The 21,311-nt window shown below is 44.7% G+C and overlaps 2 protein-coding genes across 2 annotated transcripts in view; both read right to left on the reverse strand.

Moving 5' to 3' along the window:
• Positions 1-21,311, reverse strand: part of LOC141147933 (transmembrane protease serine 9-like) — a 441,310-nt gene that overhangs the window by 138,658 nt on the left and 281,341 nt on the right. The gene's annotated exons all lie outside the window — the stretch shown is intronic.
• The window catches only part of LOC141147352 (serine protease 33-like), a gene marked incomplete at its 5' end in the record, with an annotated part of 115,845 nt that continues 94,603 nt past the window's right edge, over positions 70-21,311 (reverse strand). Inside the window, 2 exons of the mRNA XM_073634592.1 lie at positions 70-119; positions 1,003-1,201. Coding sequence (XP_073490693.1) covers positions 70-119; positions 1,003-1,201 — 249 coding nt within the window. The remainder of the gene's footprint in view (positions 120-1,002; positions 1,202-21,311) is intronic.

Here is a 21,311-nt window from a genome sequence, read left to right on the forward strand (position 1 = left end):
TCACGTCTGGCCTGGCAGTTATAAATACTGCCGTGTACTCGGCTGGAAAGCCGAGATCATTTTTTTTTTTTATGAGCTCAGGTTTTCCAGCCTTACTGAACAAGGTATGTTTACATTCCCTGTAATAGGAATAAAAGTGATGAAAACATAAATAAATAATTTTAAGGGAAAGCATAAAAAAAATTAAATATAAACAATACAAAAAAAAAAATTAAGTGACCCTGTCCCACGCAAAAGCGAACGCATACGTACGTCGTGCCCCATATGTAAATGGTCTCTGATAAAAAAAACATGTATAATGTTGGGGGGGGGTTCTGAGTAATTTTCTAGCAAAAAAATGATGATTTTTACATGTAGGAGTGCCAAAATTGGCCTGGGTGTCAAGTGGATAAAGGAGTAGAGCATGTTCATTTTGTAAAATAATTTTTTGAATTAGCGCTGTGGATGAGGGGAAGCTGTGCTGACTTCAGTCATCCAATCATGTCTACTATTTAAGTAAATCAACACCATTGTCTGGGTCAGCTGAGATGGAAGTTTTCCATTATATTAGTGCTAGCAGAAAGAGTAGTTTGGACCAGGATCATCCAGTGATTATGTGAAATGCTGGGGGGGGGGGGGTCACTCACTTGTCTACATCAGTTACAGTCAGGTCTATAAATATTTGGACATCAATACAATTCTAATCTTTTTGGCTCTATACACCACCACAATGGATTTGAAATGAAACGAACAAGATGTGTTTTAACTGCAGACTTTCAGCTTTAATTCGAGGGTATTTACATCCAAATCAGGTGAACGGTGTAGGAATTATAACAGTTTGCATATGTGCCTCCCACTTTTTAAGGGACCAAAAGTAATGGAACAATTAGAGCCAAAAAAAATTAGAATTGTGTCGATGTCACAATATTTATGGACCTAACTGTATAACAATGCATTATTCAGTTGTATTTGATGATAAAATGACACTGCCTTCAGATGTCGTTGTTGGTAAAGGGTTTTTACCTGGACTCATTGGTGTAGGGAAATTTGACACATAATTGAATGTAACGCTCAGATAGTTACTGATCCAGGTTTGGTAGGCCGTCACCTGTGTGTACACCCCGGGGTAGTTGTATAATGCACAGCCTTTTCCCCAGCTCACAACTCCAACCTGGTACCATACGCCCTGGACCTTACACACCAGAGGTCCTCCTGAGTCACCCTGTAAGACATAAATAATCATCAGCTGCACCAACGTCTATCTGCTCAGGATAATTCAACAAAATGTTTCAATGTTTTTAGCATTTGCATTTTCTATGAATGTGTAATCACACAAACTAGTTGAGCACTCAGAGCCGGTGCTACCACTAGGCCAACTAGGCAGCCGCCAAGGGTGCACTGCTGCCTAGGACGCCTGACCACTGATGTTCCTACTCTCTTCTCTCTGCAGCTAGCAACTAAGTCTCAGCATCAGCAGGCAGCTGCCGCTTCGTTCGCACATAGTGTCAGAGGCAGAACTGCCGCGGAGGTCTGTGTCCCGACTCCCAAGTGAATAGAAGCAAACAAACATTCATTGATGGGTGCTGGTAGACTGCATTGATGGGCGCTAGGGATGAGCCGAACACCCCCCGGTTCAGTTCGCACCAGAACCTGTGAACGGACCGAAAGTTTGCGTGAACTTTAAAACTCCATTAAAGTCTATGGCACTTGAACGTTCAAAATCAAAAGTGCTAATTTTAAAGGCTAATTGTCATGGTATTATCCTAAAAAGGGTTTGGGGACCTGGGTCCTGCCCCAGGGAACATGTATCAATGCAAAAAAAAGTTTTAAAAACAGCCGTTTTTTCGGGAGCAGTGATTTTAATGATACTTAAAGTGAAAAAAAAAAAGGGTAATATTCCTTTAAATATCGTACCTGGGGGGTGTCTATAGTATGCCTGTAAAGTGATGCGTGTTTCCCACGCTTAGAGCAGTCCCTGCACAAAATGACATTTTTAAAGGAATAAAAGTCATTTATAACTGCTTGCGGCTTTAATGTCGGATCCCAGCAATATGGATGAAAATCAGTGAGAAAATTTTGAACTGGTACATTTTTAAAGTGTAGCTCCAGACAAAAAATCTATTTTTAAACTTTTTGAAAAACATAGGGAAGGGTTATCACCCCTGTAACATTTGTTTTGCTGTCTGTGCACCTCTTCAGAAGATTTCACCTCACTTCCTGTCCCAATGACAAATGTTTTTTGAAAATGTGGGGTTTTTAGTGAAACAAGGATGGGTGATAAAGCATCAGTGGAAAGGAGAAAAGTTTTTCCCATATTAACTCTTACAGGAGAGAATTTCCCTTCCTAGGGGTAGATTTCATCTCACTTCCTGTTGTCTCCTTCCGTTTGCAAGTAGGAGTCGTTTGTAAGTTGGACGTTTGAAAGTAGGGGCCTGCCCTATATACTCTGCAGAAATTGGGGCCTTAGGTGTTGGTGTTGCCACAACACTGTAAGCCCTTACAGTTACTCTTGGTGGGCGCAGGAATGGGCCCTGCTGTGAAATATTAGATCAAGAATTGTAATTACATGTCCCTGTTGAACAGAGGCAGAAAAATTGGGCCTTAGGCACTGGTACCGGTCCCACAACACTGCAACCCCTCACAGATGCTATAGTTGGAGCGCAGGAACGAGCCCTGATGCAAAGTATTGCATCAACAATTGTAATTACACACTCCTGTTAAACAGGGGTTGAAAAATTGGGCCTTAGGCACTGGTGCTGGTGCCACAACACTGGGACCCCTCACAGATATTCTAGATGAGCGCAGCAACGAACCCTCCTGCAAAATATTGCATCAAAAATTGTAATTACACGCCCCTGTTAAACAGGGGCTGAAATATTGGGCCTTAGCCACTGGTGGCGGCGCCCAGAACCAAAAATGTTCTTACAAGCTATCAGCATGATCATTCAGGAGGAAGAGGATAATCACTCAGCATAACAAGATAATCACTCAGCATTAGCATAGGCAGTCTTGAAGGGATCTGACATTTCAAAAAAAATTATTCGGTTACATCAGCATCAGGTGCTTGGTAGATGCTGGTGATCCAAGACTGATTCATTTTTATGAAGGTCAGTCGATCGACCAAGTCGGTGGACAGACGCACCCTGTGATCGGTTACAAAGCCTCCAGCAGCACTGAATGTGCATTCCGAAAGAATGCTGGATGCAGGACAGGCCAGTAGCTCAATTGCATACTGTGCAAGCTCTGGCCAGTGAGCCATCCTCAAGACCCAGTAACCCAGAGGATTTTCGGTGGCAAAGGTATCCAAGTCAGATCTTCCCCTAGGTATTCCTGCACTGTGTAAAACAGACGCTGGCGATGGTTGCTGGAACCAATCATACCTTGGGGCTGCGGACTAAAAATTGTCTGAACGCATCGGTCAGACGGCCATCTTCTCCACTGCTCTTTCTTTGACTGACCGAAGCCTCAGCAACACGTTGTCAAGGAAAAGGAGTTTGTAACCTCCCAGTCTCTGGGAACGCATTGCACAGACCTTTCTGCAAGGCCTCCCGAAGATGTTTCATCCACTGCTCCATCTGCGATGGCAAGATAAGGCCTGCAACCTTACCCTTGTAACGTGGATCAAGGAGGGTTGCCAGCCAGTATTGATCCCTCTCCTTGATAACACGAATACGAGGATCCTTCCGTAGGCTTTGCAGGATCAGGGAGGCCATGCAGCGTAGGTTTACTGAGGCATTCGGTCCGCAGTCCTCTGGGTCAATAAGGACGACATGATCCGCAGCCACCTCCTCCCAGCCACGTACAAGTCCATGGATTTCTTGGGACTGTAAATGATCCCTTGAAGACTGCTGCTGATGCTGAGTGCCAGGCTCCCCCTCCATGCTGACACAATCCTCCTCCTCCTCCTCTTTCTGTGTGATCGGCAGGCACGCAGGAACACTGTCTAGATAAAGGGGGCCTTGAGAGGTAAGGAAGTCCTCCTCTTCCTCCCTCTCTGCCTCAAGTGCCCTGTCCATTATTCCACGCAGCATGTGCTCCAACAGGTGGACAAGAGGTACAGTGTCACTGATGTATGCACTGTCACTGCTCACCATCCTCATGGCCTCCTCAAATGGTGACAGGACAGTGCATGCATCCCTGATCATAGCCCACTGGCGTGGGGAAAAAAAACAAGGTCCCTGACCCTGTCCTGGTGCCATAATCGCATAGGTACTCATTGATGGCCCTCTGCTGCGTGTGCAGCCACTGCAGCATGGCCAACGTTGAGGTCCACCTGATGGGCATGTCACAGATTAGGTGGTTCTTGGGCAGGTTAAATTCTTTTTGAAGGCCAGCCAGCCGAGCACTGGCATTATATGACAGGCAGAAATGCACACAGACTTTCCTGGCCTGCCTCAGGACATCCTGTAAGCCCGGGTACCTGCACAAGAACCGCTGCACCACCAAGTTAAGGACGTGAGCCAAACAGGGCACATGGGTCAGTTGTCCCTGTCGGAGGGCAGAGAGGAGGTTGATGCCATTGTCACAAACCACCATACCTGGCTTAAGATGGCGTGGCGTCAACCACCTCTGAACCTGCCCCTGCAGAGCTGACAGAATCTCTGCCCCAGTGGCTCCTGTCCCCCAAGCACACCAGCTCAAGCACTGCATGGCATCTTTTTGCCTGCGTGCTTGCGTATCCCCTTGAATGCCTATGAAGCAACGCTGGTTCCGAAGACAAATCAGCACAGGAAGAGGCCATGGAGGAAGAAGAAGAGGAGGGGGTGGAGGAGAGAGGTGTGGCAGAATCACCACTAGTAGAATTTTGGAGGCGTGGTGGCGGAACTTCCAACACTACTGCATCCTTCCCAGCTGCCAGAACAGTCACCCAGTGCGCGGTGAAAGATAGGTAACATCCCTGTCCATGCCTGCTGGGCCATGAGTCATTGCCTTCCACATGCCGGTAGAGAGCCAGAATTGTCTTCCGTGAGAAAAAGTGGCGTTTGCACAAACTCACGGATGGGGGCAGAGTCTACCAACTGAAAAGGCAGCAGCTGAAGTGCTAGCAATTTAGCCAAGCTAGCATTCAACCGCTGGGCATGTGGATGGCTGGGAGCAAACTTCTTTCGGCGGTGCAGCAGCTGGGGCAGGGAAATTTGCCTGGTACAATCTGATGTCGGTGTACCGATAGAAGATTGCCCGCAAGTACTTGGCTATGTCACACCTAATTCTACACCTTCAGTCCCCTCAATGCAGGTCTCAGAGAGGACTGAATGTATAGTGGGGTATAGTGGGGTTGGAGATCCCAGCTGATGAGGTGCAAAGAGAGGTCCTCTTTGTTCTTTGGTGTGTGTCTTTTAAGTACGCTTGCCAACAAAATGCATGGCAGGTCGAGATATGTCTGGTCAAGCATGTGATGCCCAAGCGGGTGATGTTTTGGCCACGTGAGATACGCTTGAGACATATGTTGCAAATAATTGCGTTGGGATCTGATGCACTCGTCTCAAAAAAGGTCCACACCAAAGAACTTTTGGAATAACGCCCAGACACAGCAGCGTCCTGCACATGCGGAGCTCTGCGGTGTGATGCAGTCGTGTGCTGCCCTTAAGCTGGCCCCTGGAGGGCATCCTGCCTTGTTGCTGATGTGCCTCCTCCTCCTCTCCTATAAGACACCCAGGTGGAGTCAGTGACCTCATCATCCCCTCCCTCCTCATCACTGGAGCAAACCTGGCAGTATGCTGCAGATGGGGGAACATTACTGCCAGATTGCTGTCCTTCTTGGGCACCCCCTCTCTCTGGGCTCATGTTACTGCCTTCCTCTAGCTGGGTACCATCATCAAAGCCTTCAAAACGCTGGGCATCCTCCTGGAGCATGTACCCAACACTGTGGTCAAACAGTTCGGGGGACTCCTCAGGAGGACATGGTGGTGCTAGCGAAGGAATGACTGATGCCATTGAACCGAGGGAAGAGGCCGCGTTGGCAATTGCTTTGCCAGACAAAGTACCCTGAGCCTGGGCGAGAGAGGATGAGGAGGATGAGGACGGCTTGGTCATCCACTCCACCAAGTCTTCCGCATGTTGCGGCTCAACACGGCCAGCTGCCGAAAAAAAGGACAAGCATGTCCCATGGCCACGTGCTGATGAGGATGCACCGTCTCCACGACCAGCAATGTTGCCTCTAGACACAGAGTCTGCTTGCCCTCTTTTATTGGCTTGTGACTGTCTGCCTCTCCTTGTTGGCCTGCCAGACATACTAATGGCCTGCAGTGAGATGTAGCTGCACAAAGCTGGGTTGTATATATATATATATATATATATATATATATATATATATATACTGATACTGCAGCTAGCAGAATCAACTGCCTGCCTGTAGTATTATTAGTATGAGAACACCAGCAATCGTCTTCTTCAGGTAGGTTTAGGTGCACACTGTGCAGAGGACACAGTACACCAACTGTAAATACTGTAGCTGCCTGCCTGTGGTATTAATAGGAGCAGAACAACAGCAATTGTCTTCGGGTAGCTTTAGGTGCACACTGTGCAGAGGACACAGTACACTAACTGTAAATACTGTAGCTGCCTGCCTGTGGTATTAATAGGATCAGAAGAACACCACCAATTTTCTTCAGGTAGCTTTAGGTGCAAACTGTGCAGAGGACATGGTACACTAACTGTAAATACTGCAGCTGCCTGCCTGTGGTATTAATTGGAGCAGAACAACAGCAATTGTCTTCAGGTAGCTTTGGATGCACACTGTGCAGAGGACACAGTACACTAACTGTAAATACTGTAGCTGCCTGCCTGTGGTAGTAATAGGATCAGAAGAACACCACCAATTTTCTTCAGGTAGCCTTAGGTACACACTGTGCAGAGGACGCATTACACTAGCTTGTAAATACTGCAGCTGCCTGCGGTACTAATAGGATCAGAAGAACAACAGCAATTGTCTCCAGGTAGCTTTAGGTGTACACTGTGCAGAGGACGCACTACACTAACTGTAAATACTGTAGCTGATAGGACTAAGAGGATCAGAAGAACACCAGCAATTTTTGTCAGGTAGCTGTAAGTACTGTAAAAACACCTGCCTGCCTGTCAGTAGGAAGAGAATAACAGGAACGGATCTAGCTAAACTGAATACAGTCAGGGCCGGTACAAGGGGTGGGCGGAAGGGGCGGATGCCCTGGGCGCGACCATTTACTGGAGCAATGGGGGCGCAGTAGAAGTGCTGGTATACAGGCCGCGCTATATAAATAACAACAGCATGTGCCGAGTGCGCTCCTGCACTTGGCACAAGCCTGAGACCAGTCCCACCCCTCACTTCTTACAAGTGAGAGAACGCCTGTCATCTCCTGCAGTGATTTCTCCCCCCCCCCCCTCTCCTCAGTGACTCCACTGTTAATGCGAGTATCGCTCGCACAGCCAGGCCGCCCATCTGCTCCCCCAACTGAAGTGCAGACCGGGTTTCCTGCTTGTCATAATGACTGCAGCAGACCCGGCTCCTGAAGCCAGCGAGCAGTGTTCCCGACCCCCAGCCCGCCCCTGTCTGTATTCTCAGAAAGCTAAAACTCACAGCAAGAAGATGCAGGATGATCTGTGCAGTCACATGGCAATTCTTGTCCAATCATGCTACTCCAGCCCCTCCCCTGTCCCCTGCCGCCAGATTTGGACAACTTTAAGCAGCAGTTCCAGAGGAGGAGGAAGTGGCTAAATAACCCCTCTGCTCCTCTGAGTCACAGTGAGTTTTGTTTTCCTTTGCTTCAGGAATAGAAAGCAGCAGCATGGACAGTGATAGGGAGAGGGGCAGCAGCATGGTAGGTTGGTTGTTTAGTGCAGGCAGCAGAGAGAAAGGGGAACAGGATCCGAGGAAGACATGCTCTTACAGTCTGTTCATGTTCATCCTGACACCGGGCTGTGAAAGATCTTCATCAGAGGGGCAGAACACAGACTTGCATTCCTTTAAACTAGCAGAAATCCTATTTCTTACATTAGATCTCTACCTGGGAGAAAAGAATGCAAGGTCTGTGTGTTCTGTACCTCTGCTTCATCTTAAAGCCTTAGGGCTCATTCATACTCATTTTGCTTTCTAAAGAGCACTCGAGCACTCCACATGCAGATCACTCTTTAGAAGGCATTAGACACCCACAGCTACTGCCTTTATGCAGCTAACGGGAGTAGCAGTTGGGGGTGAGGGTAAAAACTTGGCTCAACTGCAGGGTTTAACAGCCCCCCTCACCACTTATGTTAATGAGTTCTAACATTGCTGGTGTGGTTCCACAATAAGACAATAAAAATACCACATTACTCTCAACTTTTGTGTATATGTATATATATCTGTATGTATGTGTGTGTGTGTGTATATATATATATGTATATATGTGTATATATATATATATGTATGTATACATGTGTATATATATATATATATATATATATATATATATATATATATATATATATATATATATATATATATATATATATACATATACACACACACACATACACATGCACACATACAAAAATAAACTAAATAAGTGTGTGTGTGTGTGTGTGTGTATATATATATATATATATATATATATATATATATATATATATATATACACACACACACACACACACACTTATTTAGTTTATTTTTGGTGGTATGATTTACTGGTAAAAATTATTAGTGCCCCCCAAGTTTTGACTGTGGCATCTTATGTACCCCCCCCCCCCTATATATTGTTCCTAGTTTCCGCTGCGCCCAACAGGCGATTCCTAGTCCTGGCCGGCGGGACTTCACAGAGAGGCTGGCCGGGAGGCGGGATGGAAAACGAGCATGGAGTGCTGCCACCTGTCAGAGCTATTAAAATAGGAGTGTGATCAAGGAGGATATCATCACTCAAGTAAGCAGATTTATTAATTAATTAGCAATGGTATTGGTAATATGCCCCAGGAAGGGGGTTAATGCACTGTCACTGATGTATTAGTGGCCAGTGGCAGTTAATTAACCCCTTTGTGCTGCATTAGTGGCACCAGTGGGTTAATTAACACGAACACTGGTACCACTAATGCATCACAAGGGGTTAATTAACTGCCACTGGCCACTAATACATCAGTGACAGTGCATTAACCCCCTTCCTGGGGCATATTACCAATACCATTGCTAATTAACCACTTGCTAACCCACCGCAGGTGGCAGCTACAGGCACCAGGACATACCCACATGTCGCTGCCTGTTTTCGGGTTTCTCCCACCTACTCCCCTGTAATTGTACACAGCGAGAGTCTGGTATTTGTGGCTGGGATCTGCTGATTGGCTTTGTCTAATCACAGCCCAGAGCTCTGTGTTAACAATCAACACAGCGCTCTGTACAGAGGGAACAATCACTTTTTTTCCTTTTCTGTGCAAAGCAGGGAAAATAAACAAATCAGTCAGTAGTAAAAAGCAGCTTACATTACACATTGTTAGATACAATTAACCCCTTGATTCCCCCTAGATGTTAACCCCTTTCCAGCCAGCACCTTTAGGAAAGACTACAGTTGAATGTTATATGTTTCAGTGAAAAATAGTGTAATCCCTTGATTTTGCACTTTTATATGTTAATATTTTGTATTGAGGGTTCTTTTTTGCTCTAGGCCATGTATGTTGGTTGAGAAGTTTGTGATATTTTTGGATTTTGCATTTTTCCTATTTATGTGAATATTTGGTATTGGGGCACTACCTCACACAAAATAATGCAAAACTGAAAACTTTAGAATGTTCACATGGGCCTTGACAGAAAAAATAGTTAACAGGCCTTTCTACAAGCACATTTTTTGCATTATTATTGCAAAAAAAAGCGCCTCCAATAAAAATACATATAATTAAAATGTGTGAGTGAACTCTGTTTCTATTGCATTAAACTTAATTGAATTTGTATTGTTTTAAGTATATTCTTGTTTTGAAACGACATTCATTCTTTCTTAAAAATGGGGGGGGGGGCGCAGTCATCTTCGCCCTGGGCACCAAATGGCCTTGTCCCAGCACTGAATACAGTGTATATATAGATATATATATAGATATATATATATCTATATATACAATGCCTAGGATGCATATATATACACAATACACTGTAAGTGCAGCTAACTGACTCGCCTGCCTACTCTGTCTAACTTAAATCAAATGACACTGTCTCTCTCTCTCTCTATGTTTCTCTCAACGCTGGAACACACTACACAGGGCTGATGTACAGGCAGCCTTATATAGTATGGGGCGTGTACTAAACCCCCTGAGCCACAATTGGCCAGAGCCACCCTGGCTTTGGCCAATTACGGCTCTCTGTACATACGGCGCTGTGATTGGCCAAGCATGCGGGTCATAGTGCATGCTTGGCCAATCATCAGCCAGCAATGCAATGCGATGTTGTAGTGAATTATGGGCTGTGACGCGCCACTCAAATTTGGCGCGAACGGCCCATATCGTTCGCAATTCGACAAATGGTCGAACATGCGATGTTTGAGTCGAACACGGGTTTGACACGAACTTGAAGCTCATCCCTAATGGGCGCTGGTAAGGCTGCATTGATATGCGCTGGTGAGGCTGCATTGATAGGCGCTGGTGAGGCTGCATTTGATGGGCGCTGGGGAGGCTGTATTTGATGGGCGCTGGGGAGGCTGTATTTGATGGGCGCTGGTGAGGCTGCATTGATAGGCGCTGGTGAGGCTGCATTTGATGGGCGCTGGTGAGGCTGCATTGATAGGCGCTGGTGAGGCTGCATTTGATGGGCGCTGGTGAGGCTGCATTGATAGGCACTGGTGAGGCTGCATTTGATGTGCGCTGGTGAGGCTGCATTGATAGGCACTGGTGAGGCTGCATTTGATGGGCGCTGGTGACGCTTCATTAAAAAGGTGGGGTATACATGGGCAAGGCAATGGAGGTGGAGTCAAGGGTGGAGCCAAAGGGGAGCTGCAAAATGAGGTCTCACCTAGGGTGTCCAAAATCCTTGCACCAGCCCTGTGAGCACTCCGTAAATAGGTATAAGATTGGTACTGTACAAGAACTTTAAGAATTAGCAACCAGGTCAATTTTTATTTGGTAAACTTACTTAAAGCAACTCTGTTGCCACGTAAAAAAAAAAAAAAAATGTCATAAACAAGACCAGCAAAAGAAGAGCATTTATACTCAACGATCCTGTTGTCTGTTCTTCTGATTGCAGAGCAATGACCGTTTACAGTGCCTTGCAAAAGTATTCACCTCCGGTGCTACCACTAGGCAAATTAGGCAGCCGCCAAGGGCGCACTGCTGCCTAGGATGCCTGACTACTGGTGTTCCTACTCTCTTCTATCTGCAGCTAGCAACTAAGTCTCAGCATCAGCAGGCAGCTGTCACTTCGTTCGCACATAATGTCAGAGGCGCAACAGAGGCGGAGGTCTGTGTCCCGACTCTTGAATGAATAGAAGCAAGCAAACATTCATTGACGGGGGCTGGTAGGCTGCATTGATGGGCGCTGGTGAGGCTGTATTGAAAGGTGCTGGTTAGGCTGCATTGATAGGTGCTGGTGAGGCTACATTGATAGGTGCTGGTGAGGCTGCATGTGATGGGCGCTGGCAGACTGCATTGATGGGCGCTGGTGAGGCTGTATTGGAAGGCGCTGGTGAGGCTGCATTGATAGGTGCTGGTGAGGCTGCATTGACAGGCGCTGGTGAGGCTGCATTTGATGGGCGCTGGTGAGGTTGCATTTGATGGGCGCTGGTGAGGCTGCTTTGATAGGCGCTGGTGAGGCTGCATTTGATGGGCACTGGTGAGGCTGCATTTTAGAGGGCGCTTCATTAAAAAGGTGGGGTATACATGGGCAGGGCAATGGGGGTGGAGTCAAGGGTGGAGCCACGGGAGAGCTGCAAAATGAGGTCTCGTCTAGGGTGTCAAAAATCCTTGCATGAGCCCTGTGAGTACTCCGTAAATGGGTATAAGATTGGTACTGCACAAGAACTTTAAGAATTAGCAACCAGGTCAATTTTTATTTGGTAAACTTACTTAAAGCAGCACCTTGCAAAATTATTCACCCCCCTTGGCTTTTTACCTATTTTGTTCCATTACAGCCTTTAGTTCCATGTTTTTTAATCTGAATGTGGGAGACTCCCAAAATGTATGGAGGAAGGTGCTCTGGTCTGATGAGAAAAAAATTGAACTTTTTGGCCAAAGAAAACGCTATGTCTGGCGCAAACTCAACACATCACATCACCCAAAGAACACACGGGACTGGGAAACTGGTCAGAGTTGAGGGAAAGATGGATGGTGCTAAATACAGGGATATTCTTGAGCAAAACCTGTAGCACTCTGTGTGTGATTTGAGGCTAGGACGGAGGTTCACCTTCCAGCAGGACAATGACCCCAAACACACTGCTAAAGCAACACTTGAGTGGTTTAATGGGAAACATGTAAATGTGTCGGAATGACCTAGTCAAAGCCCAGACCTCATTCCAATAGAAAATCTGTGGTCAGACTTAAAGATTGTTGTTCACAAGCGCAAACCATCCAATTTGAAGGAGCTGGAGCAGTTTTGCAAGGAGGAATGGGCAAAAATCCCAGTGGTAAGATGTGGCAATCTCATAGAGACTTATCCAAAGCCACTTGGAGCTGTGATAGCAGCAAAAGGTGGCTCTACAAATTATTGACTTTAGGGGGGTGAAAAGTTATGCACATTGACTTTTTCTGTTATTTTGTCCTATTTGTTGTTTGCTTCACAATAAAAAAAAAAAATCTTCAAAGTTGTGGTCATGTTCAGTAAATTAAATGATGCAAATCCTCAAACAATCCATGTTAATTCCAGGTTGTGAGGCAACAAAACACAAAAAACCCCAAGGGGGTGAATACTTTTGCAAGGCACTGTATATCTATCAAACTTACAGGGATGTGCCATTATTGGTCATATGTTTGCTCGCTGGTTCCTCTAGCTGGCTTCTTCATCCCTACAGGGAACAGAAGTGATGGTCAGCAGATGGAACCACAGAGCATGGTGGAGGACACAGGGGTTGAATGTGAAGATTCTTTAGGTGGATGTTGATAGGGTAAGTGCCGGGCAGACAGTGGGCAGGCAGGCGGAGCACAGTGGCTGTATATTATGGTCACAAAGGCTGCAATTGATGGGCACAGTGGCTGCATATTATGGGCACAGAGGCTACAATTGATGGGGAACAGTTGGCTGCATTTGATAAGCACAGAGTCTGCATATGATGGGCACAGTTGGCTGTATATGATGGGCACAGAGTCTGCATATGATGGACACAGTTGGCTGCATATGATGGACACAGTTGGCTGCATATGATGGACACAGTTGGCTGCATATTAAAGGCACAGTTGGCTTCATATTATGGGCACAGGTGGCTGCATATGATGGGCACAGGTGGCTGCATATGATGGGCACAGGTGGCTGCATATGATGGGCACAGGTGGCTGTATATGAAGGGCACAGGTGGCTGCATTTGCTGGGCACAGTGGGCTGCATTTGATGGGCACAGTGGCTGCATTTGATGGGCACATTGGCTGCATATGATGGGCACAGTGAGGCTTCATTTGATGTTTTTGTTTCAGTATTTTTCAGTTCGTTTGCGCCCCCCCAAATATTTTGAGCACCAGCCTCCACTGTGGGTGACAGATAATGCCTCTTGGCCGTGGACAGCTGCATTCTTTTACTACTAATTAGATGAACAAGTTACCATTTGAAGAATCCTATTTACCATAAACAATAAATACTTATGACCGCTTTTGATGTTCAGTTATCATAAATAAATACTTCTATTCATTGTTAATGGCCTAATTGCATTCTTACACAAAGACATAAGCATTTTAACTTGTGCTTCTTGATCTTTATGATACCTTTCAAGTCTGACTAATCCACCTGCACTCCATAATCCTTTTCAACTTTGCCAATCACCTCCATTTGATTGGCAAATTTGTAAAGGATTGTGGAGTTCCATGGCCATGGTGGCCTTGCATAAAATTAACATAGCAAAGAGTCATCTATTCTTTTGACATGTAGAATAAAGCTGGTCTGCTTAGACCCTGGCCTGGTCAATAATTCAGCCCTAATACTGTATGTGTGTATATACAGTATCTCACAGAATTGAGTAGACCCCTCACATTTTATTCTATCTTTTCATGTGACAACACTGAAGAAATGACACTTTGCGACAATGTAAAGTAGTGAGTGTACAGCTTGTATAACAGTGTAAATTTGCTGTCCCCTCAAAATAACTGAACACACAGCCAGCAACCGCTAGCAACAAAAGTGAGTACACCCCTAAGTGAAAATGTCCAAATTGGGCCCAAAGTGTCAATATTTTGTATGGCCACCATTATTTTCCAGCGCTGCCTTAACCCTCTTGGGCATGGAGTTCACCAGAGTTTCACAGGTTGCCACTGGAGTCCTCTTCCACTCCTCCATGATGACATCACAGACCTGGTGGATGTTAGAGACCTTGCGTTCCTCCACCTTCCATATGAGGATGTCCCACAGATGCTCAATAGGGTTTAGGTCTGGAGACATACTTGGCCAGTCTACCACCTTTACCCTCAGCTTCTTTAGCAAGGCAGTGGTCATCTTGGAGGTGTGGATGGGGTCATTATCATGTTGGAATCCTGCCATGCGGCCCAGTCTCAGAAGGGAGGGGATCATGCTCTGCTTCAGTATGTCACAGTACATGTTGGTATTCATGGTTCCCTCAATGAACTGTAGCTCCCCATTGCTGGCAGCACTCATGCAGCCCAAGACCATGACACTCCCACCACCATGCTTGACTGTAGGCAAGACACTCTTGTCATAATGGCAAGTGTAGGCACAACAAAGCAGAAATCACAAAACTCCCAATACAATCTGCTAATGGTGAACGTTCTAAAATAGTACTGAGGATGACAATTAGTCCATGTGGTTTACACAGGCAATAGAGTCTATGAGTAAATTGCTGGAATGGGAAAAAACATCCAAATAGGAAGCACGCAAGGCTGCCATCAAATTAAGGAAGAAACCAAATTCCTGGAGCTGTAGAAATACAAGTGGATAGGCGCCTCTGGGTGCAGTCGTTTTTATAAAATCAAATTTGTTAACAAAATAAAATCAACTCACATGTAGTGTGAAGGAAACAGGCATGGTATCAAAATAGTCATGATGACTCTCCCAAGAGATCCTGTGCCGTGTAGTCCTTGCTGTGAATGTGGGTCTTCCGATAGATGTAAATGGCGGCTCCGGAAGGTGGCCTCAAAGTGAGGCTTGGAACACAGATGGCGACTGGCTGCAGAGGGATGACGTCATCGGGAATGGAATCATTTCATGAGCGTGCGTACTTGGGTATATTGCAAGCCGCGCTCCTTTCTCAACAGACTGTATAGTCTGATAACCATGGAAAGTATTTTATAAGGGAATGGGGAGGGTACATTGGCAGGACCAGGTGTGACAATAAATGAAAAGAAATTAAATGGAATAAATAAACTGGAATAAATAAGCGCTGCTCTGGACTTGTATATAATAATGATTGAAAGAAAAAAATGAGTGAATGGGATGTAAACTGAACGGTGGTGAAAATTGATTGCTACTACGTAACTGGTAGATATTGTAGTTATCTACCAGTAGAGTAGATACCTACAATAGTTCAATCTGACGTCTGTATGTGTATATATATATATATATATATATATATATATATATATATATATATATATATATATATATATATATATATATATAAAAAATACACATACACACACATATATGGGAGGGGACCTATGACATTGTTATACATAAGTATATATGAATTGTACGTACACTGAGACTGGTAAACATATTGGACATGACAAGTGAATCATACAACGCATATAATCTGCAATAATAAAAACCATACACGGCACAGGATCTCTTGGGAGAGTCATCATGACTATTTTGATACCATGCCTGTTACCTTCACACTACATGTGAGTTGATCTTATTTTGTTAATAAATTTGATTTTATAAAAACAACTGCACCAAGAGGCGCCTCTCCACTTGTATTTCTACAGCTCCAGGAATTTGGTTTGTTCCTTAATTTGATGGCAGCCTTGCGTGCCTCATTTTTGGACGTTTTTTTTCCCATTCCAGCGATTTACACATAGACTCTATTGCCTGTGTATACCACATGAACTAATTGTCATCTTCAGTACTATTTTAGAATGTCCACCATTAGCAGATTGTATTGGGAGTTTTGTGATTTCTGCTTTGATGCGCCTATACTTGCCATTATGTTTGTTCTTTGAAACCTTTGTGCTGCACTTCAGGTTTTTCATTACTTCCCTTTCCATGTCTGCTTTTGTTTTTTTTGTTTGGATATATAATTTCTGTTCTCAGCAGCCTCTTCACCCAGTTTTTATTTTTCCACCCTCCCAGTTCCCTCCCTCCCCTCTCCTAATATTTGTTTAATTTTGTCTCTTTGGAATAATTGTCATTTTAACATTGAATTTTTATCTGTTTATGTATATATATATATATATATATATATATATATATATATATATATATATATATATACACATATGTATGTACAGATTTTTATAATACACCATCATGGATTTCATTAATGATATCGAACGATATAAGTATACTGTTCTTTTTTTTTTTTTTTTAAATATTTATTGAGTTTTATAGCATACAGTAGTATACAATGGATTACACGACGGTTATACATCAGGTACAAGTTGAATCTCTAAACTTAAGAAATTCTTATACTGAAATACAGTTAAGGGGGGGTCATAAATTCACATTTACCATCTTATCATCCTTATTTAACAAGGCAGTGCTTGAGAGACTGAAACTTTACACCTTAGTACCTTCAGGAGTGGAGGCAGCGTTTGGACATAACTAGCTAGAGATGAGATACATAGGTCTAGGTAAAACAGCACAACTAACTAGTACTGCCGAGAATGAGTAAAGGAAAGTAGTGGAAGTTAAAGGGCAAAATGGGCTTGTGGACATCTTACAGCGGCTTAAAGACGGATGGGTCAGAAGTGGGAAGTATTTTGAGGTTGTCAAGGGAATTGGTGAGATCTCTCCTTAGGTACCAATCCATGAACCGGAATGGGTGCATTATATCTAGCATTATTTGTTGAGTGAACGTGGCTTCCATGTACCTTCTCCATATCTTAAAAAAGCGTGACATAGAACGAAAGTTCAGTGTGATGGTATCTAGTCTCTCCAAATAGAAGAGTGAGGTCAAGGCTTTTTTAACCGCCGACAAAGTAGGTGGTGTTGCTGAGATCCAGTGAGACATAATAGTTCTGCGGGCAACTAGGAGACACAGATGAGCCCATTGTGGAATATTTTGTGAGTCCATCGCTGATGAGGAGGATGATGGTGGTATACTGAACAAGCATAAGAGACAGTCCTTAGTTAACTGTGTTTTATGGATTTTGTTGATGTAGGCTATCACAGCGTTCCAGTAATTAGTGATCTTAGTACAATCCCAGAGATGGTGGAGCAGGGTGGGGCGAGGGATGGCACACCAGGGACATTGCACTTGAGTTGGGTCCGCTTTGTTGAAGCGAAATGGAAAGAAGGCCCTGTGAATAATTTTGAATTGCGTCTCCCTCCATGTTTCAGAAGTGATAAGATTGCAGATATGTCTGTAACCCTCAAGGATTTTTTCTGGCAAATCGTTATCACCCAGTATGTGAGACCATTTTTTAAAATGTTTGAGACAATTCTTCCATGCTTGATGTTGTATGAGGCATGAATATATATTAGAGATGGAATAATTATTGCTTTTAATAAGAGTGTCTATGCAGGATGTTTCAAGAGGATCAGATTCAGACCCACAGCAAGACTTCAAATAATCGGTGAGTTGATGATAAAAAAAAATGTGAGTTGATGGTAGTGAGAATTCCCACATCAAGGTTTGAAAGGGTTTAAACTCTCCAGGCTTGTCGTGGTAGATGGATGTTACATTGGTAAGGCCCCTGAGTTACCATTGACCAAAAGCTTTATGTAGAGTTGATGGGAGGAACATAGTTTTTCCTTGGATTTTCAGGTAGTGAAAGATGTTGGATGGCAGTTTGAGTGATTTCCTGACCTTTCTCCAGGCAATGACCGTATCCCTGAGAAGTACACTGGATTTGAGGTGAGGAGGCAGAGTATTAGGTTTGGAATGAAGGATGGCTGAAAAGTCATAGTGGTAGGCCATAGCATCTTCAAGTATGAAGTTGGAATATTTAGATCCTCCAGTTAACCAAAAAATAAACATGCTAGGTTATAGAAACGCATATTGGGTAGTCCCGCCCCACCCTCGCTCTTCGGGAGACATAATTTTTGCAGCGCTCTGCGTGGTTTCTTGCGAGTCCATATAAAAGCAGTTAAGGCTTTCTGGATTTTTTGAACATCAGAGTGTCTCAGTAGGAGAGGTATGGTCTGCATTGGATAAAGCAGGCGTGCAAAAGACACCATCTTAAAAAAAGGCGTATTCTAAAGCCATTAAAACCTTGCGAATGTTTAGGGTAGCAGATCGCCCTGAGACAAAGCCAGATTGGGCTGGGTGTAATAGAGATGGAAGTAGGGGAGCTAAGTGTGATGCAATTATTTTAGACAGGATTTTTACATCCACGTTAATCAAAGAAATCGGATGGTATGATCCTGGTAATAGGGGATCCTTGCCTTTCTTGGAGATTAGTTTGATGTGGGCCTGCGCCCCTGTGGGAAGATAGGGCCCTCCGTCCCACATGGCTGCGTATAAGTGTTTCAGGGTATCGGGGATAAAGTCGCTTGTCAGTTTGTAAAATTCTGACGTATAGCTGTCGGGTCCTGGGGCTTTGGCCGAGGCCATGGATTAAATCGTGAGTCAGATGTCATCTGCGGTAATAGGGGCATTGAGTGCCTCTAATTGTGCATTTTGGAGTTTGGGCAGACATATTTTGGCCAGCAGAGCTGCTGTAGGTTGGTCGTTTGGGTCAGCTTTATATAAATTAGTGTAATACTCTGCAAGTAGTTTACTGATTTCAGCAGGCGAGGTAACCAGAGAGCCTGCCGCATTTCTCAGGGTATAGATGCGAGTAGGATGTCTAGGTCCTGAACATAATTTAGCCAGCAGCCTGCCCGCCTTGTTACTAAACCTGTGGAAATGTAGCGTAGAGTATGACGTTTTGGCCGGTTCATGTTGTTCTGCCCAAAGGTCAAAAGTACGTTTAGCCTGTCTCCATTCTTGTATGTTATCTAGTGAGCGGTTTAGTGTTAGCCGCTCATGAGCCAAGCGTAAAGCTTCGCTGGACTGCCTGTATTGTTGTCTGGTCCTTTTTTTAAATTGGGCTGTATAAAAGATGATTTTACCCCACAAAAAGGCTTTGCCGGCTTCCCAAAAAAGGTTCGGGTCAGAGATGTGAGCTCCGTTGGTGGAGATGTATTCCTCCCAGGCTTCTTATAGTGTATGACTGAAGTCAAGTTGTCGCCTAAGGTCAAATGTAGGGTTATTTTCCGGCCTATCGTATCTACCCTAACATCTCTGACAGAATGATGTAGGTTTTTGTGTAAGAGGATAGCGACTCCCGCTTTTCGGCCTACTGCCGGAGAGCCATAGACAGAGCCCACCCACATTTTTCTGAGACGTTTTAGATCGTCTGTGGACAGGTGTGTCTCCTGGAGCAGAGCCACATCTGCCCGGAGACGCCGCAAGTGCCTAAGGATGGACATGCGTTTATTTGGTGAGCGAAACCCCTTAACATTCCACAAGACAAACTTTAGGTGACTCCCATCAGTAGATTGTGACATGACTGGAGATAAACAGTGTTTTGGGTTAGAGGCTTGCAATTGAGCCCCTTTGTAAGTAGAGTATCTACCATTTGGGAGTCATCAAAGCTCTGTAGAGCTCATGAGAACATAGGTACTAGATAGGCAAACATGAATTTCAAATCATCTAGACAACAATAAAGGAGAAACATTAGCAAAGCAGGATTTTGGTTAATATAGTGGACTTCTATTTTTTCCACATGAAGTTTATCTACCTAACAAAGCTCCCGCCGGTCACTAGCTCCTCACGTAGGAGCAGGATAAGAGCTATGGGGGGGTGGAGGGAGGGAGGACAAGAGGGGAAAAACAAAAAAGGAAAGGGAGGAGGGAGGGAGATGGGTAGAGGATAACAAGGAGGGGTAGTCAGAGGGGAGAAGTTCAGGGAAGGAGCATTTCAAATTTAAACATTGTGGTAGGCTTAGGAGAATGAAGGCCTATCTCTAGGGTCTAAACTACGCAGGTGCAATGAATGCAATTATTGCACGGGTCCCTAGAGTGAACTTCCAAAAATACAGCATGCGGCCTTATGGGCTACTGGGGTGAAAAACCGTAGAGTATAAAAATAGAGAACATTAAGCAACAGGCTGATATAAGTGCTGCATCCAAAAGTTCAGTCATGACGAATTGAAAGAACATTAAAAGTACCTATAACACAAAAGTGAAAAGAGAGATAAGGGGGGGTAATATTACCCATCTGTGCAAGCACATGTGATGAAAGTGGGGCTTTGAAGTCCTTCAGCGATTCCCAGAGCGGTCCTCTTGGTTGGTGAAATGGCTGCGTTTATATGGAGGTTTGGTCGGGCTTCATGGATGTTTAGGCGGCGCAGTTGAATAAGACGGAGATGTTGATGCTGAGCCCTCAGCAGCGGTGCTGTGTTCCATCTCGGTGCTTCGTGTGGTTAGGTAATTTTCCGCCTCATCAGGCGTGTTGAGGGTGAGGTGTTCTCATTCATGTGTCTGAATGCGGAGGATAGCTGGATATGCTAAGGAGAACCGAATTTGGTTGTTATGTAGAGTTAAGCAGATCGGCGAAAATGCTTTACGTTGTTTCATCACCTCCATGGAATAATCCGCGAAGAGCAATTTTGCGCCATCTACAGTTAATGAACGGGAGCGACAAAATTTTTGCATTATAGCATTCTTGTCAGCATAGTTTAAGTATTTCACTATAACATGGCGAGGTTTGGTGCGGGTTTCAGAGTATTGACCCATGCAGTGTGCACGTTCAATAGTGCAGGGTATGCGGAGGCCCAGTTGCTCTGGGTTGGTTTTTGCACATATATTCGTGAGCTGGGAAGCTGGGATCGATTCTAGTAAACCGATTATGCGCAAGTTGTTCCTTCTCAAACGATTTTCCAGATCGTCAAGTTTATCCCATATGTCCCTGTTCGTGGCGGTGATGCGTGCTAGTGCGGCAGATGATGCTGTGCAATCATCCTCAAGGGATGATATCCTCTCTTCCACATGAGTGATGCGCTGTGCCTGTGCCTGGATTTCTATGTGGAGCTGCTCCAATCCTCTGTGCACTGTTGCATCTGGAGTGTCTGTTAGTGTGGGTCCCAGCAGTGTTACTACAGCCTGTGCAATGCCA

The sequence above is a fragment of the Aquarana catesbeiana genome, linkage group LG06, assembly GCF_042186555.1.
Source record: "Aquarana catesbeiana isolate 2022-GZ linkage group LG06, ASM4218655v1, whole genome shotgun sequence".
Taxonomy (NCBI): Eukaryota; Metazoa; Chordata; class Amphibia; order Anura; family Ranidae; genus Aquarana; species Aquarana catesbeiana.